The 24,141-nt window shown below is 37.8% G+C and overlaps 1 protein-coding gene across 1 annotated transcript in view; it reads left to right on the top strand.

The window, feature by feature from the left end:
• DPP4 (dipeptidyl peptidase 4) overlaps positions 1 to 24,141 on the top strand; it is a gene marked incomplete at its 5' end in the record, with an annotated part of 56,680 nt that overhangs the window by 21,128 nt on the left and 11,411 nt on the right. Inside the window, 13 exons of the mRNA XM_079130374.1 lie at positions 3,244 to 3,379; positions 5,404 to 5,448; positions 7,564 to 7,671; positions 7,939 to 8,006; positions 8,898 to 8,951; positions 9,319 to 9,440; positions 11,086 to 11,133; positions 11,389 to 11,487; positions 13,736 to 13,805; positions 16,461 to 16,655; positions 19,046 to 19,100; positions 19,686 to 19,785; positions 22,632 to 22,696. Coding sequence (XP_078986500.1) covers positions 3,244 to 3,379; positions 5,404 to 5,448; positions 7,564 to 7,671; positions 7,939 to 8,006; positions 8,898 to 8,951; positions 9,319 to 9,440; positions 11,086 to 11,133; positions 11,389 to 11,487; positions 13,736 to 13,805; positions 16,461 to 16,655; positions 19,046 to 19,100; positions 19,686 to 19,785; positions 22,632 to 22,696 — 1,165 coding nt within the window. The remainder of the gene's footprint in view (positions 1 to 3,243; positions 3,380 to 5,403; positions 5,449 to 7,563; positions 7,672 to 7,938; positions 8,007 to 8,897; positions 8,952 to 9,318; positions 9,441 to 11,085; positions 11,134 to 11,388; positions 11,488 to 13,735; positions 13,806 to 16,460; positions 16,656 to 19,045; positions 19,101 to 19,685; positions 19,786 to 22,631; positions 22,697 to 24,141) is intronic.

Genomic DNA, 24,141 nt, shown 5'->3' with positions numbered 1-24,141 from the left:
ATTGTTATGTCCAGAAATTACTCTATTGCTTTAGTATTTATCAGCCATATTCCCCTTAGACTGATCCAGCTCCAAAAGTGAGAAGAGCTGTGGAATCACTGTGTCTAACTTGGGTAAATAGTCCAGGCTCACAGGAAAGCCTGGTTGCAGGTGCTGCCCCTCCCCCGCCCTCCCCCAACCACTACAGAGAGAAAATATACTCAATATTTGCCTCTTACTCTTTGCAGAATAAAACCAGCATGTTGCTTGCAAAGCATAGTTGATATTTCTGCTTGTTGAATGTTTCTGGTTTGAGGTGGGGACTTAAACCTTTCAGTAAAAAGTTCAGTTGAGCCATTGGTTTATATCTTTTTCATGACCCTGATATCTCAGCCTGGCATGATCTTGGCTCAGGGCTACAACTAAAGAGAAGCATGTTTATAAGTTAAAAATGACTGTTTGTTCCACTGGTGAACTGCCTTTGCTGAGCAATCACAGGGTGCAGAGTACAGTGTGGGTCGTGGAGAGTGACAAAGGTAGTAGAGGATCCAGGGTCATTAACCTTTATCTAGAAATGGGCAGGGAAAACGGTTGATGCACGTGAGTTTCCTGGCTGACTTCCTAAATTCCATTACTCAGTATTTTCAAATGGGGAAAAGTTGTTTTATGGTGCTTATTTCTGAACCGAGTCATAATTTATGGCTTTCAGTAGATAAAGACACTTAGTACCAGCGACCATGGCCTCACTGACCATGGAAAAGGGTTCCCTTGCCCCCTTGCCTTCCTTTTCTTTTACCAGAACCCTTCGAAAAGAGGAAAGTGTGTCTGGATCTCAGTTTCCTAATCTATGCCCATGAAACCCTCCAGAATTTTTTACATGGAGATAGAAAGGCTTTTTTTCTCCATAGTGAGAGGTACATAATTTTAATGATTGTATGAAAGGGTTTCCAACCTCAAAAAACAAGAACAACTACATAGAACTGGGTATAGCTCACCAGGGTCCACAGGCCAAATCCCACCTGCCGCTCACTTTTGTGTCATCCACAAGTTAAAATGTTTTTATGTTTTTTAATGGTTAGGAAGAAAAATCAAAGTAAAAATCCATCTCGTGATGTGAAAATTATAGAACAGTTACATTTCATTTTTTTTTACTGGAACATAGTCTCATTTGTTTAAGTATTGTCTGGGCTTCTGTACTACAAAGGCAGAGTTGAGTGGACCTGACATGGGCCACAACTATTAAAATATTTACTCTTTGACTCTCAGCTTTAATTTTCTGACCTCTGGTCTAGAAAGTTAATTTCAAAAGCTTCATTTTTTTCTCTCTCTCTTTTTTTTTTTTTTTTTTTTTTCATTTTTCCATTCTCTTCTCAAGGATAAGATTTATTTGCCTTCCCATCTTCTCTTTGACTCCTCTATGTTGTGAACACAGACGAGTCAGATCAGATGAGACGCCCTCACTCCCAGGCATGCAACGAGGCACTCCTGGGCACTACAGCCTGCCAATTTGTGATAAGCACCATGAGGCTGATAACAGTGGTGTGGCAGCAGGGATTTCCAAGAAAATATTGTTGACCAGGGATACTTAAGCTAAGAACTGAAGAGATCGGGCGTGGCAAGTCATTTCAGACAAATGTAAAGAAAAAGGAGGCTGTATAGGCCCTTAGGGAGCAAGAAGAGGCTTCAGACAGAAAGGAGTTGCTCTGCATGGAACGGGCACTCTGCTGAGTGAAGGCCTTTGGTTTTTTCAGTACCTGCAACCTGCAGCCCCAGAGGATGGAGGCGCAGTGTCACCAGTGAAAGGGGAAACAGTGAAGCGAGGAGGGGCCTAATGTTTATCCTGAGTGCCCCCAGTGCTCAGTATTTGTTGTATGCTTCAGTGTCTGTGAAGGGCTTGGAGACAGGAACCCATCAGCTCTGTGAGCTCCTAGGAAGGACGGAGCTATTTAGGACACAAGTCAGGAGAGGATTTTTTTTTGCCTTGAGGGCCACATTCCACATTCCACATTCTCTCTGTTTGGAGAGCAAGGTATCCAGAGGAGGGGACAGGCACCACTGGGAGGCAGAGCAAGGGGAGCATTTTAGAAAGTTTGGAGTGGACCAGACACTGGAGAGGAGTGATTTGTGAATAGTCATCCAAAATCACACTGGGCGAGGGGCAAAAACGGAAAATTAAAGAAACTCTCTAGAGTACATAATGTTAGGGAGTCTAGCAGCAGCATAAATTATGAATTCCATGCATTTCACTACAAATCAGAAGGGGGTTCCAAAAATGTTTAAAGGTATGTGTTAGGGAGGATGCACTGCTAGCGCTATCTCCATTTATATAAATTTAAGTTGAAATACTGCAGAGCTCCTTAATTTCTTCACAGGGTTCACGTTTTGACTTGTGAGGAAAGGTTTTTTTGTTTTGTTTTGTTTCATTTTTTGGGTTTTTTAAATATAATTTTTAGATTTTCAAAGTTCATGGACCCCCGAAAACCAAAGAGTAACCAACAAACTAAGAAAAAGGTCTCATACACACGCATGCAATTTACAGAAGAACATTCATACTCTTTGGTTTTCGGGGGTTCAATGCATTCTTTTCCTGTAATATCTACCATATATATCATTTTGCAGTATATGAAATTTCTTTTTATATTATTTGTGGTGACTTCTGATGAAAACTATTCTTCATTTTAACAAAATAAAATATATCAAACTACAAAAAAAAAGAAAAAGTTCATGGAGGTATGAGTCATTTTTCCCCCCCATTTGAAAATGGAAATGAAGTTGAGAAAAGGGTCAGCTGTGCTTACACACTGATGGGTAGAATTTTCAGGAGATGCACGTCAAATTACCAGAAAACACTCACATCTCAGCCAGTGTTCCTGACCTCACTGTATTGTTCCCTCAAGACCACAGAAAAGGGATGGGAGACCTGACCGTTAACTCCCTGGTACCACAAGGGCTAAGTTTAAGACTCAGTTAATCCTGAGCATATGGTTCTAGCCGAGTTCGTTAAGCCCCTGTGGGATGTCGCTACCACTTTTCTTTTGGGACATATTTTAATTTCCATTCAAAATTAAATTGCACTTCAAGCTTAAGGAAAGGTAAAACATGATGGTATTAAATGGTATTCTTACCCATTAAAAGTTCTAATTCCCATTAGGACTGGTTTATTTTTACTAAGATGTTTGTTTGTGTCAAGGTCTGGAGTAAATTCATTCTGTGCGTATGTTTCTCACCGTTCCCCCACCCCCGCCCCCACTTCCTTCCTTCCAGGGATCACTACTTATGTGATGTCACATGGGCTACACAAGAAAGAATTTCCCTTCAGTGGCTCAGGAGGATTCAGAACTATTCTGTCATGGATATTTGTGACTATGATAAGTCCAACCTTGGATGGAATTGCTTATTGGTAAGATTTGATCAGTCTGCTCTGCTTGTGATCAGTGGAGACCCTGAACTCGAGTGAAGAATGGGAATCAGGAAATGAAGTTTAAGTTTCTGTTCTCTCTGACTCTGTGTTCAGCCTTGAGGCAGTGGGTCAGCTTGATGACTGGATCACCTGATATTCAGTAGGGCTTCTATTTCACCTTCCCTCTCTAACCACATTGTTTAGTCACGGTCACTTGGGAAGGGGAAGGGAGGTGACTAGAAAGCAGAAGGTAAAATCCGATGTCAGTATTCAAACCTGCAAAGAGGACTAGGGACTGCAATCGCAACAAAGTGCTTTTGAACAGAGAAATAGAGGGGCTTGGGAATGACCGGCTAGATAGGCATGAAAAAAAAATATTGAGGTGGCAAATCTGTTACTGTAAGCAGGAAACAGCTTTGGAACTTAAATAAATAACTACCAGCCTGACAGGATGGCAACACTGAGGCAGACTTAGGGTTGATCTGACCTTGAAGTGCTGGGTTGAAAGGGAAGTTCCAGCTAGGAGACCATGAGCAGGAGAGCATGAAGTCCAGCCATGCTCGGGGATCACAAAGCCCCTTTGGAGCCAGCAGCCTCAGGAGGGGTAGAACCTGGACAAGGTTTGCTGGCATATAACAGGACTCTGCAAGCCTCCTTTTCTGGTCATGGGCCCTATGCCTATGCACCTTCCCTTCCTGCTCCCCTATTGACTGGGCACAGGAATATTCTCACCTCAGAGAACTTGTGCACCCCATGTCTTGACTCACTTTATTCATCTATTTATGCAAGAAACATTGAGTGCCTATAATGTTCCAAATTCTGTGCTAAGCCATGCATATTTTAAAAAAAATGATTGAGGCAGCATTCTTGTCCCCAAAATGTTTCTGTTCTGGTAGGGAATTCCATTACAAAAATAAATCATAAGGTATACCATTTATTGAGCACTTATGTCATGCCAGGCACTGTGGAGACTGAGGCTCAGGGAGTTTAAGGAATTTGCTCAGGTCACAGGACACAGCTGAAACTCAAACAGCAAAAATCCAAGCTCTTTGCTTCCTGCTGATTAGATAACTGTAATGTTAAGAGTATTGTGCCATAAAAGTGTCTAATCAAGGTATGTCTCACCTGCCCCCAGTAGATACATCACTCTACTGGGGGCAGGTAGGGTGGGACAAGGAGGTAATGTAGGAGAAACATAGAGGAGTCTGGGATAAGATGCCATATTTGAGTAGATAAGGGCAAAAGGCCCAACTACATAGAGGGCTGTGCAAAGGTATCCGGTGCGAATAATTTGGGGCCTACAGGGACTGGTACTGTGACCAGGGGCAGGGGAAGAGGAACAGGGGTGGAAGCTGAGGCTAGAGATACATGCTCAGGCTCAGGTACCATTCTGAGTCTGGACTTAACTGGTAAGAAATAGGGACTGGTTTAAGGTAATATATCATGAAGACAACGGAATATCTGTTGTCAAGTGAGGTCAGCTGGGGGCTGAGCAGGGTGGATAGTAGACCAGAAGGAGAAAAGATAAGCAATGTCCATAAGATCGTGTCAGTGGACCAAGCAAAACCTGCCAAGGACTTGAACAAAGGCAGTAATGGTGAAGAAGGACAGAGAAGTCAAAGAAAGGGCTGAGGAAGTTGACTGTGAGAAGTGTAGAAATCTAGAAGGACTCCCAGATCTCTGGCATGGGTGAATAGGAGAAGAATGGAGGAGCAGGAACAGGCTGGTGGAGATGGAGGAAAGAGAAGGGAATTATCTTCAGTTCTGTACATGTTCAATTTAAAACATCAGTGGGACAGTAGTGTATGGGATAGAGCTAGGACAGAGCTCTAGGCAAGAAGGTAAATGATCTAATGTAATTACAAGAAAAATATCAACATAAATGAAAATGTGTGAATGGACGTAGTTTTTAATTATTTCATTAAGTGTAATTTTGTTTATATTACCACATATTATGGCTAAAGAATAGATTACATCATCTGACTCCTCTTTGAAACACTGTCCTTATATTTTTCCCTTCCTAGGCACGGCAACACACAGAAACAAGTTCTACAGGCTGGGTTGGAAGAGTAAGTGCTATGAGTTACAGGATTTTATGTGCTAAGGGCCAACTACTCAGAGCTATTTAATGGGTAGGCATTGTATATTAGGGATCTATGTTATTTGCCATTAATAGAGATGTCAGTTGACCTATTTCATAAAATATTGGAGATGCTCCCTATAGAGATATCTTTTTATGAAGGATATAAAGCATATTGAGTTGGAAAAAGTAAGGGGACAAGTGAAAAATCCAGAGCAGAACAGGCAAAACAAAACACATACTCTAGGCAAAATGTAGCTCCCAGTCAGTTAAAAAGCAACCATTGCTGAAAGGCAGCCGAGATGCCGAATGTGCTTGTTGACCTCATATTTGAAGTTATGTGCTTTAAAGGCAGAAAACACAGTTTCCATCCCAGCTTGGACAGATGCCTAAGGAGATGTGACTACAACTAGCAGAAACTCAGCACCAACCGCACAACGCCCGCTACGCACCTCTTTGGAAGAAATTGTGCTCATGTGAGTTCACACTTTATTAGGCGCCCAGATGCAGAGCTTTATCCAGGAAAGCATGGTGACCCTCGAAGACTTCTCGTGCTTCCCAATCCTGCTGCATTATATGCACATTGCTCGGAATTACCAACCACATTGCTCTACACCGTGGAATGGAGTACATATATGAAGGAGCTCCAGCCATCATGACATCCTACAAGGAAGATGAAGACTGAAAAAAATTAGACTACATCTAATTTTTATGACCACTTCTATAAATCCTCCTTCGAGAGGGGAACAAAGCAACAGAAAAATGTAAAGATTTCACAACTCTTGGGTCCTAGAGGAGAAGTCCCAGTCCAGGAAGATGGCCCCAGTTCAGGAAGACGACCCCTTCAGGGGGCTTAGAGCTCTGAAGCATTCACATGTCCTTTTTCTTCAGGCATTGATTGGGCAGAGGGGAGACGTTTGCCAACATGAAAAGTGGTTTCCTCCATGGCAAGAGACATGCTACACTTCCTCACGACTCTTTGAAAAAAATATGTTTTTTCCTCTCTGTATTTAACCAGACAGATGCCACTTTTCACACATTCCTACTAGGCACAACTCCATCCAGGGGAAACAGGGAAATGTATTAAAAAGATAAGGCTGTGAACACAGGTCTAGAGAGGGGAATGTGTTTCAGAGCTCTGTAATGAGAACACCAAGTGTATTGCACGCCTCAGCTTGCTCCATAAATGAATTCACTTTGAATCACTAAATAGAAGAGGGAAGCGTGTTTCTTCCTTCCCAAAATGGGAGCTGATGAGAGAGGAAACATCGAGGGCGAAGTGAACCAACAATTTTAAAAGACCATCTCCTACCTGCTCTCAAATGTAGCTAGGAAATAGAAATCGTAAAGCTACGTACTCCTTTCGGGCTTGGAAAGACGCTCTTCTACATAGTCTACATTATATTCTGAACACTATCATCTTTACTTGAACAGTAAAAAAAAAAAAAAAAAATGAAAATTTTATTCTATATTTCTTTACAACCTTTTTTGGGTAAATTGTTGATCATCTCTCACAAAAGGAAATGGCTTATAATAAAAAGAACTATATGAATGCTTCCATATGAAGTATACAACAGGCATTCTTTAGGGTATCTAGTCTGGAAATGGTTAAGCCTGAATTTCAAAAAGAAATATGTGTAAAAACAGGAACAAAAAACTCCCCCAGACTACAAACCACCTCCAACCTGAAGCAGGCAAAGAATAATATGTCAGTTTTAGGAAAGCACCTTTGTGACACTAAGGAAATTTACATTTTGAACAAAGGTGGATGTTGGGAACACACTGGTCGTCAGGAGTCACTGTCTTCCACAGAGAGGATGCCCTAAAATAATAGAAGCTATTTCTATTTATTGAGTGTTCTGTGCAAATGTTTTTATATGCATTCTCTCATTTACTTCTAACAAAAAATTACTTAGGTGTTTGGTCTTTTCATCCAAATTTTATGAAAAGAGGATTTTCTTTTTGAGTCCTTCTAGCGGCATTTGGATCATAAATGAAGCATGGGATTTTGAGCATAGGTTTAAGGGAGGACTTTGTTAAATTAAAGTTGGTACTGAGATGAGATTGGTGCTTTAATGTTTAATTGCTCTCAATTATTTTCTAGTTTAGACCTGCAGAACCTCATTTTACCTCTGATGGCAATAGCTTCTACAAGATCATCAGCAATGAAGAGGGTTACAGACACATTTGCCATTTCCAAATAGATAAGAAAGTGAGTATTCCTATGTAATTTATTTCAGGTTGACCTCCTTTTTTTTGAAACTAAATTGAAGGAGAAATCATTTGATAAAGTCAGTTAATGTATACAAATAGTCTAATTTAAATTCTTTGGTGTCTGGAGTAAGGTGGAATGGGATATGGACACCCAACAAGCAATCTCATTCTTATTTTAATTCCTGACATAAGTGATTTAATCCTCTACTTACCTGTGATTAGAGAGAGAGAGTCTAATAAATCTCTTATTTAAAAACCCCATCAGAACTGCACATTTATTACAAAAGGAGCCTGGGAAGTCATTGGGATAGAAGCTCTTACCAGCGATTATCTGTAAGTATTCTAATAATCGACAGGGTATAAATCCATTCATCATAATCTAGCCGTCTTTGCACAGAAGTAGGGAAAAATCTCTGACAAATACAGAGTCGTCTATCTGGAATGTGTTCAATACTTTTCTCTTTTTAACATACGGAAGCCTTAATGATTTTCACATATGCGCAGCAGATTTGATGCCATGCCACCAAGCAGCTCTACCTCTTGCTCTTACCTGCTTTACATCTCAAGAGCTGCAGCCTCTTGCTGGATCGCCCCTGAACGCTAGCACCCCGCGTTCTGTGAGCATTTGGCTGGCACTGAATGTTTGGAAGACTTGGAAAGGCTGTTTTATCTGCCCATACCTCGGCCTTTCTCTTTGGTTATTGGGGAACTTTGCTGAAGCTGTCCACTGCACTGTGAGCTGGTAGTAAGGGGAACGCTATTTTCCATTAGAACCTTAGGCACTTGCGTGGTTCTTTCTTGGTCTCATCCACAAAGGAATTTTGCCACTGCCTGAAGTAGTTTCTAAAGACCCTTTCCAGAAGTGGCTCTGTCACTCTCCGGAAGATGGGGCTCCTGTCATCTAGAAGTTTATGGTATAAAACAGAAAATGTGGAAAACAGGATTGAAAACGGGTTTCCATTTCAGGCTGCTTGTCCAGTCATATTTTTTCCTACCAAAAAAAACCTTCTTTTGATCCTTCATTTGTCATTTTACTTAAAGAAGAAATCCCAGGGTTAATCTATTTCACTCTGTTAATAAAAAGATGTCCTGTGAGGAAGGCTTCCAGGTGAGGGGCAGGGACGTGATGGTGGCTTGTGAGCGGGCCTGCCGCTTGACCTCAGGGAGCACCTCTGACATCTTCACAAAGCAGAATTAATGTGTGTTTCATTTGTTTTCTTCCAGATACTACATTAGTAATGAATATAATGGAATGCCAGGAGGAAGAAATCTTTATAAGTAAGGGCTCTGTCAAGTTGTGAACTTCAATCTTTTTATTTGCCTATTAACAATTTCTGGACTCTTTTTAAAAAATTTTTGTCTTATCCTAATATGAAATTAGAATTTCTGTCAAGTACTGTTATTCTTTCATAAATCAACCCGCGTGTCACTACAGAGAATGACCTTATTATCTGTTTTGTGACATTTCCAAACAAAGGGAGATTCGAGATTATTATTACTCATGTGCTTATTTCATGTTAAAAAAAGAAATCTGAGAATGACTTTGGCATTCTGATGACTCTGAAACTAGAGTGTAGCCTTATTCAGTCTCTTCCTTTCATTGGTCCTTTCATTGAGCACTTACTTTCCACTGTTGGTTTTACAGAATCCAACTTAATGACTACACAAAAGTGACATGCCTTAGTTGTGAGCTGAATCCAGAAAGGTGTCAGTACTATTCTGTGTCATTTAGTAAAACAGCAAAATATTATCAGCTGAGATGTTCCGGTAAGTTCGCTCTGACTGAGAGGGAGGGCAGAGGCTGCAGGGACTCACTGACCTCAGGAGAAGCTCCCTCCATTCCCTCAGCTAATGCGATCCCTGTCTCTGGGCATCCTTTTACCACCCTCCTGGCCCCTTCTCCAGTGTCCAGTTTGCAAATCATCGTTTCTTTGCTCAATTCTCTCCTTTTGAACCTGAAGGGCTGTCGAAAACACCTCAGTTGCTTTATTTCCCTTCACATTTAAGTGGTGAGTTTAAACCACCTTTTCTTGCCCTCTGGAGATTTCCTTCCTTTGTATATATTCCTTCTTCCTTCTTATATATTCTGTATATATGTCTTTACACAGATTGTGGGTTTTCAAATGTTTATTTTGTGAACTCACTCCTTTAAATGAGAAGCCATGACTAGTATCTTTAACCTGATGTGCTCACAGCTTTAATCTTCTATTGCTATTATTATTATTAATTATTATTTTTACAAATGAAGAAACTTGGTATTGTTATTATTATTATTAATTATTACTTTTACAAATGAAGAAACTTGGACAAATGGAGACACAGCACCTAATACAGGTTGGACAGCAGCTGCAGAGGATTCACACAGGCCTCTGCCTCCTGAGCCCTCTTTCTAAAGACTACTTCTCAAGTGAGAGAAGGAAAGTGGATATTCTGAAAAGAATTGTGGATGGCAAAAAAGAGGACTCTAAACAGTTTTCTGAATCTTTCCTCCCAAGTGTATTTTCTTTATTATTTATTTCTGTGGTTCTTCACTGTGACTGTTTCTTGCCCCCTTTCTTGGGCAAGTGTTTTATACTAGGCACTGTGCTAAAAGCTGTATATCCATGATCTTGTTTAATATTCAAGAAAATTCTAAAGTAGATATTATTCTTTTTTTTTTTTTTTTTAGTGAGAAAATCAAAGCATACATATGTTGTCTACGTGACTTAGGAGGGCAAATCAGTCAGTATTCAAACCCAGGACTGGATAATGCCTTCACTGTGCTTTCAATCAAATATGAAAATTAATTTTATCATCCAAATGCATCAGAATTAACTCGCTCACAAAATAGATTTTCTATACATTACCTTCCACTCTGCAACTACCACAGTTGGGATAAATAGTGAAGATATGAGCTTGTGAAAAAAACACTTTTCCATGCCAGAAAGGAATCGTTTATCCAAGTCAGGCGCTGCAGATGTGTTTCCTGGCTCCAGGGCTCCTCCGGAGTGGGCATGGTGAGGGACCCACCCTCCTTCAGGTGTGGCTGGCTCCAGAGCTCAGTCAGCCTGCTGCCCAAAGAGTGCAGGGTCTGGTGCTGCTGTGGTCAGCAAGGTATCACGAATTCAAAGTGGGGAAGATGGCAGCCCCCAGTTCAGCTCACTGATGAGGAAATGCGGCATAGAGATGGTAAAGTACCCAAGCCCAGCAGGGCAGAGATTCATTTCCCACCTCATTCTGCTGAGCCTTATGCCCTTACAGTAATACATCTTGCACCCATTTTAAGCAAGAACCACCACCATTTATTAAGGTTCTTATTCACTATGATATTTATTATGTGTTCTATCAATTTAAATGGTAATAAAAGATAGTTTTGGAAAGTTATGTATGCTATTCTCATCTAAAACATATTTTCTCCTGATTGTGTTAACAGGCCCTGGTCTGCCCCTCTATACTCTGCATAGAAACACAAATAATGAAGGTAATTTCTCATATGTGACCCTTCATTTGCTTGTAGGAAAGTGCATGTGAATAGGACCAACATGTCCTTAGCATTGTTTGATTTCCCTTGACTTTAAAGTACCCTCATAATGACCTGATCAAAAGGTTTATAACCCCAAATATGTACAGTCCAATCCGTGCATTTTGTGTTTGCTGAGTATTGCATTGCTCATTATTGCATAATCTAAATTCTTCGCTTTGCCATGAATTTTTGCTACTTCATTTATTTACTTAGTACTAAGAGTCCTGGAAGACAATTCAGCTCTGGATAAAATGCTACAGGATGTCCAAATGCCTTCAAAGAAACTGGACTTCATTACTTTGAATAAAACGAGTAAGTTAAATTTTTCTTGGAATGATAATTTCATGGAAATACCAGCAAAATATGACTACTACAATAATCTGAAAATATGTTTTATATCATATAAATTTAATTTAGAAATTATTTTTCCAAGAAATGTTCTGACACAAGACCTGCTACTTTTGGATTCTTTCATCTTAAAGTAGAGTAGCACTTTATATAAAATATGTTTTGTCAAGAGGAAAGGTGTTTTGGAGAAAATGCACTACTATTAGTTCAGTTTCATCCTGTTAGTTACTCTAGTCTACTAGTAACTATTAACTGTACATTTAACTTAATGATATCCTAATATGTTTCCCCTTTAAACTAAAGAGATGGCAAATATCTGAGATGATTATAGTTTTGAATTGGAGCTGTCTATAAAGAGTTGAAATTCAGTCTCAGGAGAGAAGTCTTTAATTTTTCCATCCCTCCTTTCCTCTCATAGTTTAGTTATCATATGACTGGGCTTGGTCATCCAATCATGGGTCACATTCACTAAGAACAATAGGTTTCTTCCAGTAGGAAATCTTGTTTGTTGATTGGTTTTCATTTCTCCACTAAGGGCTAACAACTTATAGGGAAGACTCCATCTGGATTGATTTAGCTTAGATGCTTTTTATAAATTTTTTGAATATGATAGGAAATATTCAACTCTTTTCATTTTAAATGGAAGGATGTGTCCTTGAGAGTGTGGGTACTTCTGAAGAATATCTTAGGGCAGGGGTTCTCAAATTGAATAGACTTGTGAGTCCCCTGGGAACTTGTTAACAGGCACATTCTGGTCCCAAAGTCAGGTGGGCCCCCATTCCAGCATTTAGAATAAGTTCCTAGGTGATGCCAGTGTTCTTGTTTGTCAAGAACTTAGAGTTTCTCAATGCTAACACTGACAGCCTGGTGCTGGATAAGACATTCTGTTCCAGTTGGTAAACAGTAGGATCCCTGAAGGGTTTAGGATCAGGTAAGCCACGTGATTAGCAAGAAAACTTGGTAGGGATTGCAGGCTAGAGCTTTCTGACAGGAGAGGATGTTCTACTGGGAAAGGAGGGTTAAAGGGAGAGTTCAAGGGAAGAGAGCAGGAAAGGGGAACTTAAAGTTAGAAAAACCCCCGACCCACACAAAGAAAGGGCGATACATCTGCACAAAGGTGGAACCAAAGCAGTTTCTAATGAGTGAGTGCTGACTCAGACAGAGCTCCAATCAAACTGTGCCTTCGGCATGTCCATTGAAAATATCAAGGGCAGACAATAGTTTGATATTTCATTGAAATTATAATAGAAACTTAAAATTTTGTTCTTACAAACATTAAGTTAGAAAACAAACATATTCAACAACAAAATAAGAATTGAGAATTAATCTCCTAAATCTTTCTTTTGCCCTTAACCAAAATAAAATCAACCAAAACCAAAACAATAAAACAAAAAGGAAAATAAATGTAGGAGAGAGCGCTAGAGATCGGGATTTTTCCTTTTTTTTTTTTTTTTGGGCCCACAATTTTAATCTACCAAAGCTAGAAATAATCATTAAAATATGGAAAAACTCTTATTCATTAAGATTTGTTAGCATAACTCATCTTTAATTTGATCGCAGAGGAAACCAATTCATTATTTAAGGACAAATCTTATTAAACTGACATTAAATCAAGCACAGGGAATCAAACAGACCCGTGGGAGATCATACAGAATGTACGCAACAGTTTGCTCCACATAAGCCCGATTGCATTCTGTGAAACACGGAGCTGAAAATGGGAACGCAGTTCTGCGGTCTGGGATGGCAATAGGAATTATAAAAATGTTATTAAATCAGAATTTTAAAATAGAGTTGGGGCCAACTACAAATCCTAAACAGCTTCAAGGAAATTCAAGAAGAGGAAAACATTTTGGAGGAAAACTTAGAACATAAGCCATAAACAAACTAGATAAGTAGATCAGATGCCAAAGAACAGAATCATAAAAACAAAACATTAGAAATTCTAAGATGCACTTTTATGTTACAAGGCACCGATGTATTCGATAGATACTTTAGAAACAACTTTATTGTTTTAATATTAACTAGTATTTTAACCTGACATTGTTTTTATATCTTAAAAACATGCTGAATCCAAGCAGCTTATTTTTGTTTTTCTATTCTAATTTAGTAAATCGTTAGACTCTAGACATGACATCACTGACAGAGATAAGGAAAGAAATCTTGCACTAATAATTGTTCTTATCTTACTAATTAATCTTTTTGGTTTTTTCAGAATTTTGGTATCAGATGATCTTGCCTCCACATTTTGATAAATCCAAGAAATATCCTCTGCTAATAGATGTGTAAGTATTCAAGAGGAGAAAGTGATTAGTGTTAACTGTCTTCCTTTCTTTTTTTTTTTTTTTTTCGCCCAGTACAGATTACTGAAAAGTAGAGCCAAATGGAACCCTTCTCTCTTCCCAAATCACTGATTACTATTTTCTCCTTCATTTTGCATTCACAAACCCCAACCTGTGTTTTCTCCTGTCTTCTTAGTAGACAAGATAGATACTTCTCTTCTGCAATAATAGTATATGTTTTTTTCTTATGATTTGCTTCACCAAATTCCAGGAGAGTTCCACAGGAAATCTCAAGTCCCCATTTTCATCATTAAAATTCTGTACATTTTAATAAGCAAGAGATGGTATTAACAGATATCTCAGTTCCTTACCCTCAGTCTTATCCAAACAACTCCCTTTGGTTGCCTTTGACTCATTAAGACTTGAACTTTCTCTTCTAGTTCCTGAAATTTCACTGCCAAGCATTGTCTGTTCCTTTTTATTTTTTATTTTTTAGTTTTGTGAAGAGGAGAAGTGATGTAGCTGAGTGTTCATTATCATCCTAAAGTCTTCAAGTCTTAGAGAAAGTTCTGAAATCACATATGAGTGTTCTGAACATGGCAGTATTATAAAATATTTTCATTAATTGGTAGGTGCACATTTTAAAAGTGCCCTGGTCTTACCCATAATGACACACTCTTCCCATCATAGCATCATTTTCTTTTTTTTTATTAAAAACAAAATGAAACAAATGTGCTGGGGGCCTGCTGTGAGCCAGGCACTTTCTGTGACTTATTTTATTCATACCACAAATGGAAGTAGTGAGTTCTGTTGGCCTATCATAATGGAAGAGAAAATGAAACTCAAGGGAAAAAATTTCTGTTGTCACTAGAAAAAAAAAAGATATTAATATCAGACATAGCTTTGTGCCACTTGATTCACAGTTGCATAAAGCTAAACATAAAGCACGCAAAAAAGAAAAGAAAAGAAAAGAAAGAAAGACGGGTATTTTAAACTTCTGATAGACTATTTGACTTTCTTAAGCTTACTTTGATTTAATAAAGTCAAGTTCATTTGTGATATTGATTTGTATTAGGTTCTATTTACAATTCTGAAAAAGCATCCTTTAGAATATGATAGTACTATTTCTCTCTTCTTTGACTCCCCTGTAAGTAATTATGAAAGGTTAAGAAAAAAACAGAAAGGTAAATTTAGTGCTAGTATCTGTTCAGCTATTCTCCTCCTTCTCTTTTTTAAGATCTTTTTTTTTAATTTTTAAAAATAATTTGGTTTAATCTTGGGGGTAGATAACTTGATATATACCCAACATTAAGGCAGATTCAGTCTACCAAATTTAGCATCATTGACAGTATCAAGGCATTTCACACGTTACTAAAAATGATGCTGGGTATAGGGGTGCATGCGTGTAATCCCAGCAGCTTGGAAGGCTGAAGCAGGAAGATCACAAGTTCAAGGCCAGCCTCAGCAACATAGCAAGGCCCTAACCAACTTGGCGAGACTCTGTTTCAAAACAAAAAATTTTAAAAAAAGGACTGGGAATATGGCTTGGTGGTTAAGTGGCCCTGGGTTCAATTCCTGGTACCAAGAAAACTAAATATGTTGTTATTATAAGTGTTTACTTGCCTAAGAAATGGATGAGCACTTTCTCCTATTTAAAGTAAGGATGGTACATTTAGTTTAACATTAAAATAGCACAATATTAAGTTAAAGTTCTTTGGACTGCCACCCTTAAGAAGAGGGAAGAAAATGTTAGCAAAACCATGTATCAGGACTCATGGGTCCCCATGGGGGGAACAGTGAGCAGATGGGTAGGAGAGGTAGGCTGGTGGGGTTTGGGGAAATAGCTATTGAAGGTCTGTGTCCAGGAGTCCTGAGGACCATGCAACGATGACCTGTAAATGAGATACAATGTGCTGTAGGGACTGCCTCTTAATTAACAAACAGAAACAAAGGGTTCGGTAGAGACTGTCCACACAGCTATGTATGGGATAGATTATAGTCTATGAAGGTTGCAAATATGAGGGAGTTAAGCTTGTTAATAGAAAGAATGCCAAACAACATAACCTATTTTCCAATACAAGATTGTATTTCTTTCTCTTGGACTTTCAGGTAATAGCATTTGTGCATACCTTGGTCCATTCCACAGTGATTTGCAAAATCCTGGTGTGAGCAACACTGTTGGATATGTAGGGAATTGTAAAGCACATGACGTGCAGAGTCCCCAGGGAAGTCTAAACCTAGGAAATAAATAAATACTGCAAGTATTTCTAAGCTGAGATGGAAAGATATATTCAAAGCTGCATTTATTGTCATCATCATTATGTTTTCATAACAAAACTTCCCTACACCCACTATTAGATAAATTATTTCTTTGATTTCCAAGATTGTGTAATACTTTAAAACTGTTGACCTCCGAAGTCTGTGTTTGATAACAATCTTCAAAGATAAAACTAACAGCATCTTTGAAGGAAGCACACTGGCATTAGTCACATTGTCAAGTTTTAGAGGTACCATATACCAGTGGCTGGCATGATTTCAGGCTCACAGTGAGAAAGAATACACACATCTTCTCCACAGGGAAGACAAATTCAAGCTTTTCATTTGATTTGGGCACTTTTGACTTTGGGACTCTTCATTTGATTTTGGGACTTTTCACAGCTATGCAGGCCCCTGTAGCCAAAAAGCAGATGCTGTCTTCCGACTCAGCTGGGCCACTTACCTTGCCAGTACAGAAAACATCATAGTAGCTAGCTTTGACGGCAGAGGAAGTGGTTACCAAGGAGATAAGATCATGCATGCAATCAACAGAAGACTGGGAACATTTGAAGTTGAAGATCAAATTGAAGCAGCCAGGTGAGTGACTAGGAAATGAATTCAAAGGACATCTGACTTCTTCCTCCTCGATTTATATTTTAAAGTTGTAAAGTGTAAAAAATTTAAAATGTTCTGGGATGAATTGGTAATCTTTCATCCTTGGTGGTAGGTTTTGAGCGAAGATATGTTTAGGAAAAAAAGAGGTATGTCACTATAGATTTACATGAAGGTAAAAATAAAAAACAGTTCCTAAATACCTCTTTGTGACACTAATAAGGGAGCTGGCATATGTGCTACTGCCTTCTAACAATGGAGATTTGAAATTCATCAAACACATGGACACACTGAGGGATAAATGTACCTGAGCAAGCCCATCCCTTATAGTCAAGGATAAGTAGAGGAAGTCAGTGTGCTTTGACATTGTAGGGGGTCACAACTATGAAGTCCTTGGAGTATCTCCCAGAATCTGAATGACAGTGACTCTTCTGTTTTGGTATAAGTGTAGCACATACCCATTAGGGTCACAACTATGAAGGCTTCCTTAAGTATTATTCACATCTCATTCTTGTGTTTTTTGCTTATGGGGCTATGAATTGATGTGATCCAGTTTAAGAGAGATTTTTAACCATGAATGATGAGTACCCCATGATCTGCAAGTGATGTGGGCAGGGATTTCACCCATAGGTCTTAAGATTGAAGCTGTACAGCTGACCTAGAAGGTAGTAGTTCTTACCCCATATTTCAGGTTGAAGAAATGCACTCTTAGATTAGGTAATTTGTCAAAGCAAATCAAGATTTGAATCCAGTTTTATTCCAACTCTTTTATTCAATTGCATTTCAACTGGTAAATGGGAAATAGAACCTTTGAGTTTCGTAACCAACTGTGTGAATAGCTGGGGAAGTCTGTTAACTGGTGCAATTTGAGATAATGTTATGAAATCACCAATCAGGAAATACAGAAAGATCCTTGAATGATTAAATGGATAGAGAAAAATGCCTTTAAGAAAAGAGACAAAGAAAAGAAGATGGTAAACAATTCAATTAATTAAAAAAATAAAATACAATAAATTTGTCCATGAGTAAGGCATTGACATTTAAAAAAAAAACTTGTATCAATCCATAAGGGTTTTTTATATGACAGGGAAATTTCCACAGCTTCTCAAGTCTAACCTACAAAAGTCGTAATATTGCAGAATTACAGAATCGAGTTTCTATAGTATGCAACTCCAGTTTGAAAAAATGAGTTACAGCATATAATGGAACACTATTTCAGCAATTAAAAACTAGAGTAACATCAATGAATCTCACAAATACACTGTTGAATGAAAGAGGCCAGACCCAATGTACATCCTGCCTAATCCAATTTATATAAAGTCCAAAACCATGTACAAGTTCACCAACAAAAGAGAAACATTTCATTTTGTCCCTTTGGGAGGAGGGAGATGATCTGGAGATTGTGGCCATTCACAGGTCATGATTTCAAGGATATGTTCACTTATAAATGTTTATCAAGCTGTACACTCATGATTCAGTGCACACATCTACATATCTAAGTTCTTCAAGTTTAGAGAGTTTGACATACAGAAGATGAATTGAAAACTATTTTTATGTTCCCTAATGTTGCATAACTAAGAGCCTAGGATGTGTATCACCATTTGAAAACAAAAAGACTTCCAAAGTTACATATACATCAAGGCAAAAGCTCCTAATGTTCCATTTGCTAGATTTTTTTAATTTAAAAATATTCTTTTGATGTAAGGCTAAGATTGAAGACTAGGGGCATAAAACATATTTTTCATTCCTTTACTTGGATTCAATGCTGAACACATTTTAGTGGCAAAAAGGCATCTTAATTCACCAATGAAAATTTGCTTTCTTTTTAATGGTGCTGAGCTAACTAATCAACACCCTGCATAAGAAGGGAGTTATTAGACAATGGTGTTTAAGTTCTCAGGTGGGGGCCCAGATACATTTCTAAGCCATACCCAGATGTTCTTCATGCCCTTGTCTTTCCCCATTGTAGGGGCAGACGCTCTCAAACTGAAAAACATCTGGAGAAATTTAAATTCAATTATGTAAAGAAAAGTGCATCTGGGCTGCAAATTTTTATATAAAGCTGTGAAAAAAACTGCCAAGATTTGTTTTCTGTGAATCATATACACACACACACACACACACACACACACACACACACACACACACGATTTTTATGGACTCCACTCCAATGAAAGCAAGCTTTGTTCATCTGGGTCTTAAGTTAGCATGGTAGGCATTTATCTCAGGTGGTTTTGATTGCTGGCAGTGATCCATCTTAGTTTCAAATAGAGTGAAAGAGATAACAAATGGCTGGTTTCACATTTGCACAGTTATCTTTGTTTTCTATATATATGGTGCAAAATTGATGTGTGGACTTCTTTCATGTGTTTTAGACAATTTTCAAATATGGGATTTGTGGACCGACAGCGAATTGCAATTTGGGGCTGGGTGAGTAGCTGTTGGACTGGTGAAGTGGTACGCATTCCTTAGTGGATATAACCCAGAGCAGGTTCATTTGTCTTTTGTATGCAAATATTTGAAGATGAAAAGCATGTCTATCAAGTCTTGTATCTCCTGACAGAAACCCTCTAGAGTCTCTCCTGAGCCAGGCTTGCACCTTTGTTTATTGTGTTGAGGGAGGGAGGTGAGAAAGGAAGAAGTGACAGAGAGAGGGAGGAGGAAAAGAAGAGAGGAGGAAAGAGAGAAAGGGAAGAAGGGAGACGCCTTCTCATAAGTCAATTGTGTGCATTGTTTTTATTGATTTAATTTTTTTAATTGGCACTACCCAGTTACAAGCATCAGCAAAATGTCCCATGCTTTCCCCTTTACACTTACCAAGAAAAGGCACCAGGGCTCTGAAAGTGTAGACTTTAGATACTGCCCAATTAAGGCCAATTTAAGCCTCCTATACCATGCTTCCCATCTCTAAAGAGGCACAGTATATAAAGATGTGAGAAATGTGGAAACTGCGACTCGCTTACCATATGTCCTTATTCCTTTACCTCCATAAAAATAACTGTTTCCATTCTTTAGTCATATGGAGGGTACGTAACCTCGATGGTCCTGGGATCGGGGAGTGGCGTGTTCAAGTGTGGAATAGCTGTGGCACCTGTGTCTCGGTGGGAATACTATGGTATGTGATTACTGTCAGGTACAAAGAAATAGTCATTGTTAACCTTAAATTTTTAGTAACAAAGTTATTCCTTTTTGAGTTTCACTTTCTACAGCAAATAATTTGCGTTTCAATGTTTCTGCAGCAAATAATAGCCTGATTCATCTTAGAGGTTCTTTATGCATAACTATAATAAAATGATCTCATTTATTCTGCTCTTATGCAAGTCTGAGTGATATTATGTATTATCTACATATTTAGTTTCTTATCCACAAATTCTGTTTTCCAAATTGCAAAACAGCCTCATTGCTACATTTCTCAGATAAAACTTCCTTATCTTTATTCTTATTTTATTTTGGAGTTTCCCATATTAGCAGAATAATGAAAGTATGTATATCTTTTCCTTTGGGTAAAAGTCAAATAAAATCTGGGCTTTAGATGGAAAGAGAAGAGTAGGACAGAAGAATATCCAGGTTTTTTTTCTCCCTATCTCAGTAGGAGAAAGATTTTATGGACGATTATCTTCATCGTTGAGAAAATATTGTTCTAGAGGGCATCATAACCTGTAAGATAATAATGAGTAGTGGAAGACTAGGTCTTACTCAGAGTTTGGGAGATGTAGTATTCTCCTGCATTTCTTTGTCCCCGTCTCAAGTTATTTATGTAGTGTAAAAATAGAATCATTAATAATGAATATGCTCATTAACTATTTTACATTCTGATACATGGTAGTACCAGACCTGTGGAAAACCCTCTTCAAAGCCTCACTCAATCAATGGAAGCCAATATACCAAATGCATTGCTATCTTTCTGTTAAAAGACTTGGAGGGCATAGTTACTATTTGATCTGCACACAATGGAATTGTTTTCATATTTTCTGCTTGAGATTGTTGTTAGAGGGCTTGTTTTTGGAGACCTCTGGTGGTCAATAAAATAATAGAAACAATCTGTGAGTTTAAAATTTATTATGTATTAATGATAACAATTTCATTAAGTGCATATGAACTAGCCTAATATAGGAACTCAACAGAGTTTTTATATTTGTGAAAATTTGAACAATCTTATTTAAAGATTGGATAAAAGGAATATGTAAATGGTGTTTCAAGGCATATTTCTAAAAGTTTGCAACAACTGCATTATGCAATTATATATAAATTTTAAATGTTATTTTTAAAATTTTAGACCTTTCCACAAACATAAACCTGCTTAGCATAAATAATTGAGAGGTATTATGTTCTAAGACAAACAGAAATGAAGTCTGCCACTGTTGGGGAGAAAAACTGTTTTGCTCTTAAAGACCAATAAACCCCTATCAAACATGCAGCCTAAATTATTAATATTTAAATATTAGAGTTTAAAAAGATATTTTATGAAGATCTTACATTTTAAAATGGATTTTAAAATATAATTTTACAGCTGGGTGCGTTGGCACATGCCTGTAATCCCAGCCTCTCAGGAGGCTGAGGCAGGAGGATCTTGAGTTCAAAGCCAGCCTCAGCAAAAGCGAGGTACTAAACAAGGGTCAGTAAGACCCTGTCCCTAAATAAAATATAAAAAAGGGTTGGGGGTGTTGCTCAGTAGTTAAGTGCCCCTGGGTTCAATCCCAGGTAACAAAAATAATAATAATAATAATAATAATAATAATAATAATAATTTTACATGAATGTCCTCTAAATGCAAAAAATTACATATAGACTATATTCATTTTAATCAAAATAACAAAACACTTTACTCATTTAGCAAAATAGTTTTATTTTAACAAATGGCAAGAAGAATACATGTGAAAAAACTAATATTTATCAGTGTAGTTTTTAATCAACAATGTCAGTCATTCAAAATAGATTAGCATGTTGAATTTAGATATGTATCCATTTAAAGAATAAACAGAATCAATATTGAAATACTTGCGCAGTTACAGTGACCTTCAAGCCATTAACCTATATAGCACAATGGCAATAGATCATGCTTATATTTATTTACTGTAATCTGGTCACTTACAGAGGCAGCTTTCCAAACAGTTACGTTAGATTTCTAAAGTCATATTGGAATTTGGCCACAAAAAATTTTCTCACTGATATCTTAGGGCAATACATATAATGTATGATTTCATTTTTTTAATTGGGCAGGAAATATGTTTAATTATCCAAAATCACCAAACCAATTATGAAACCTGTTTTTCACCATGTTTATAGATAAAAGAGCTTATGTCATTCCAGCAGACAGATATTAATGTATTCTGTTTCACAATGCTCAAGTGTTATCATACAAAAATTGAGACCTCTCCACAAAATGAGAAAAAACAAATGTTTAATTTTCATTGTGATAGAGCAGCTGAGCCAATATGGGACTGATAACTGAACATTTTCTATTCATTATAGTGAATCCCAACCTGTCAAAAAAAATAAAATATGATTTAAGCAAGCAACTAGTAATTGATCCTTGTTAGGGTTATCCAAAAGGAAATCAATTATAATAAGGCATGTATTTGTCTCAGGACCAAAAAATTGAAGGAGACTTTTTGAGCAGGTCATACTTCATATTTGACCTTTCTGCTGTGAATTATTGATTGAAATAAAGATCATCTAGTTTGTTTCTCCTCTTCCTCCATGAGAGGGCTAAGTGTGAGTGGGTTAGGACTGAGTCTGAAGAGGTCTGAGTCTGGGTGGACCATCTGGGAAATCAGTGTCTCTGGCTACATAACAAGCCAAATCTGGAGGGGATACTTCTGAAGGTAACTATAGACACACACACACATAAACACATATATCTCAGGACATGAATTATGACATAGGAAAATAAAGTAACCCAAGAAATGGGAAGAAAAGTTGTTATTGTAGGAATTAAGTTGTTTTCTTCTTTCATCACAGACTCAGTGTACACAGAACGTTACATGGGCCTCCCAACTCCAGAAGACAACCTTGACCATTACAGGGTAAGAAAGACAAGCTATGCACATTTTATAACCTATTTATAAGTGGTTTAATAACCTTTTTAGTGTATCTATTCTGGAAAAAATATATATATTTTTTATTTCCAACAAAATTCTTGTTATAAAGAAATAACACAGGTGGTTTAGAAATAATCCACTAGCTTCCTCTACTATATTCTGCATAATTACAGTCTTTATCGTATGCTATATAGGTCACAATATGCATTCATTTGGAAATACAAAGCAACACCAGATAATTACTTTAATTATAAAAATTTCAGTTTAGAAAACATGTCAAATTCAACATATTTCTTTAGAGTCCAGAAGACTCTTTAAACCTTTAGCTAGATATTAAAATTTCTTACGGTATCATCATAATTAAGACATATATACAAACCTATAATTTTCTTACTCATAGTCAGTTATAATCACCTTTTTTTTTAATGCAAGATTTGAGTAAAGCAAGTGAGGGGTTCATGCAATTGGGCAGTACCCTGGAAAACCCTGACCATGAATTACTGAATAGCATCCAATGGGCTGATTGCTTAAAGGCAGAGTCATGGGCAGGTTGCCCTGAAGATGAACCATAGCACTTGAAATAGGGTCTGGTGGGAGTGAATCACTGGCTATCATTGCTAGTAGAGACAAGGTCAGCAAAGCCAGAGTGTTCTCTTTAGTGCCACCTCGATGCCACTACAAGTGCCAACCACTAGGTATCCTTCCAGCACTTTGATCCTTCCAAAGTTTTCCTGATTCTATTTGTTACTTTCCTTGATCAAAAAAATAACAAAAACCAAAAAGCTTACAGATAAGGTAAATTATCTCTAATATTCCCATTCTCCAAAGAATGCTCAAAAGGCTTCCTGAAATAGTGAATTAAAAAGAAAGACAACAATATGAGAAGATAATTTCTGCTCATATTGCATCATGATTCAATGCATGACTCTCAAGATGTTGAAACATTGCCTGGAGCAATATTTGTCCATTTTTGTAAGATGGCATCATTATTACTATGTATTCTGAGACCAACTGATCAAAATGCAGTAATATTAAGTCAAAGTCTCTAGTTTCACAAGAAAAGTATAGAAGATCTAGCTTTACCTGTTACTTTCGACTTAATAAGCAAGTCTGTGTGTGTGTGTGTGTGTGTGTGTGTGTGTGTGTGTTAGTGCCTATGGGTGTTTTCATCTGTATTTGTCTGTCAAGATAGAAGTGAGGCACACGAATCATCTTTCCCTACAAAGCAGGCACATAATCAGGTTGTCCCCATTTCTGTCAGTGCTCCCATCTGATACTTGATAGTCAATCCTTCCCACTCTTTCTCCTCCACATCCTTTCCCTTCTTCATAACCGCATTGCAGCTGTCACATGACCTAGCTCCTTTATAACAGAAATCCAGCTTGTTTCCCCTTAGCTTGTCTTCCCACACATCAGTGGCCCTTTCCTGT

Source organism: Sciurus vulgaris, assembly GCF_902686455.1.
Source record: "Sciurus vulgaris genome assembly, chromosome: 3".
Classification (NCBI taxonomy): Eukaryota; Metazoa; Chordata; class Mammalia; order Rodentia; family Sciuridae; genus Sciurus; species Sciurus vulgaris.
The sequence above is the reverse complement of the archived record's forward strand: the minus strand, read 5'-3'. Positions and strand labels throughout refer to the sequence as shown.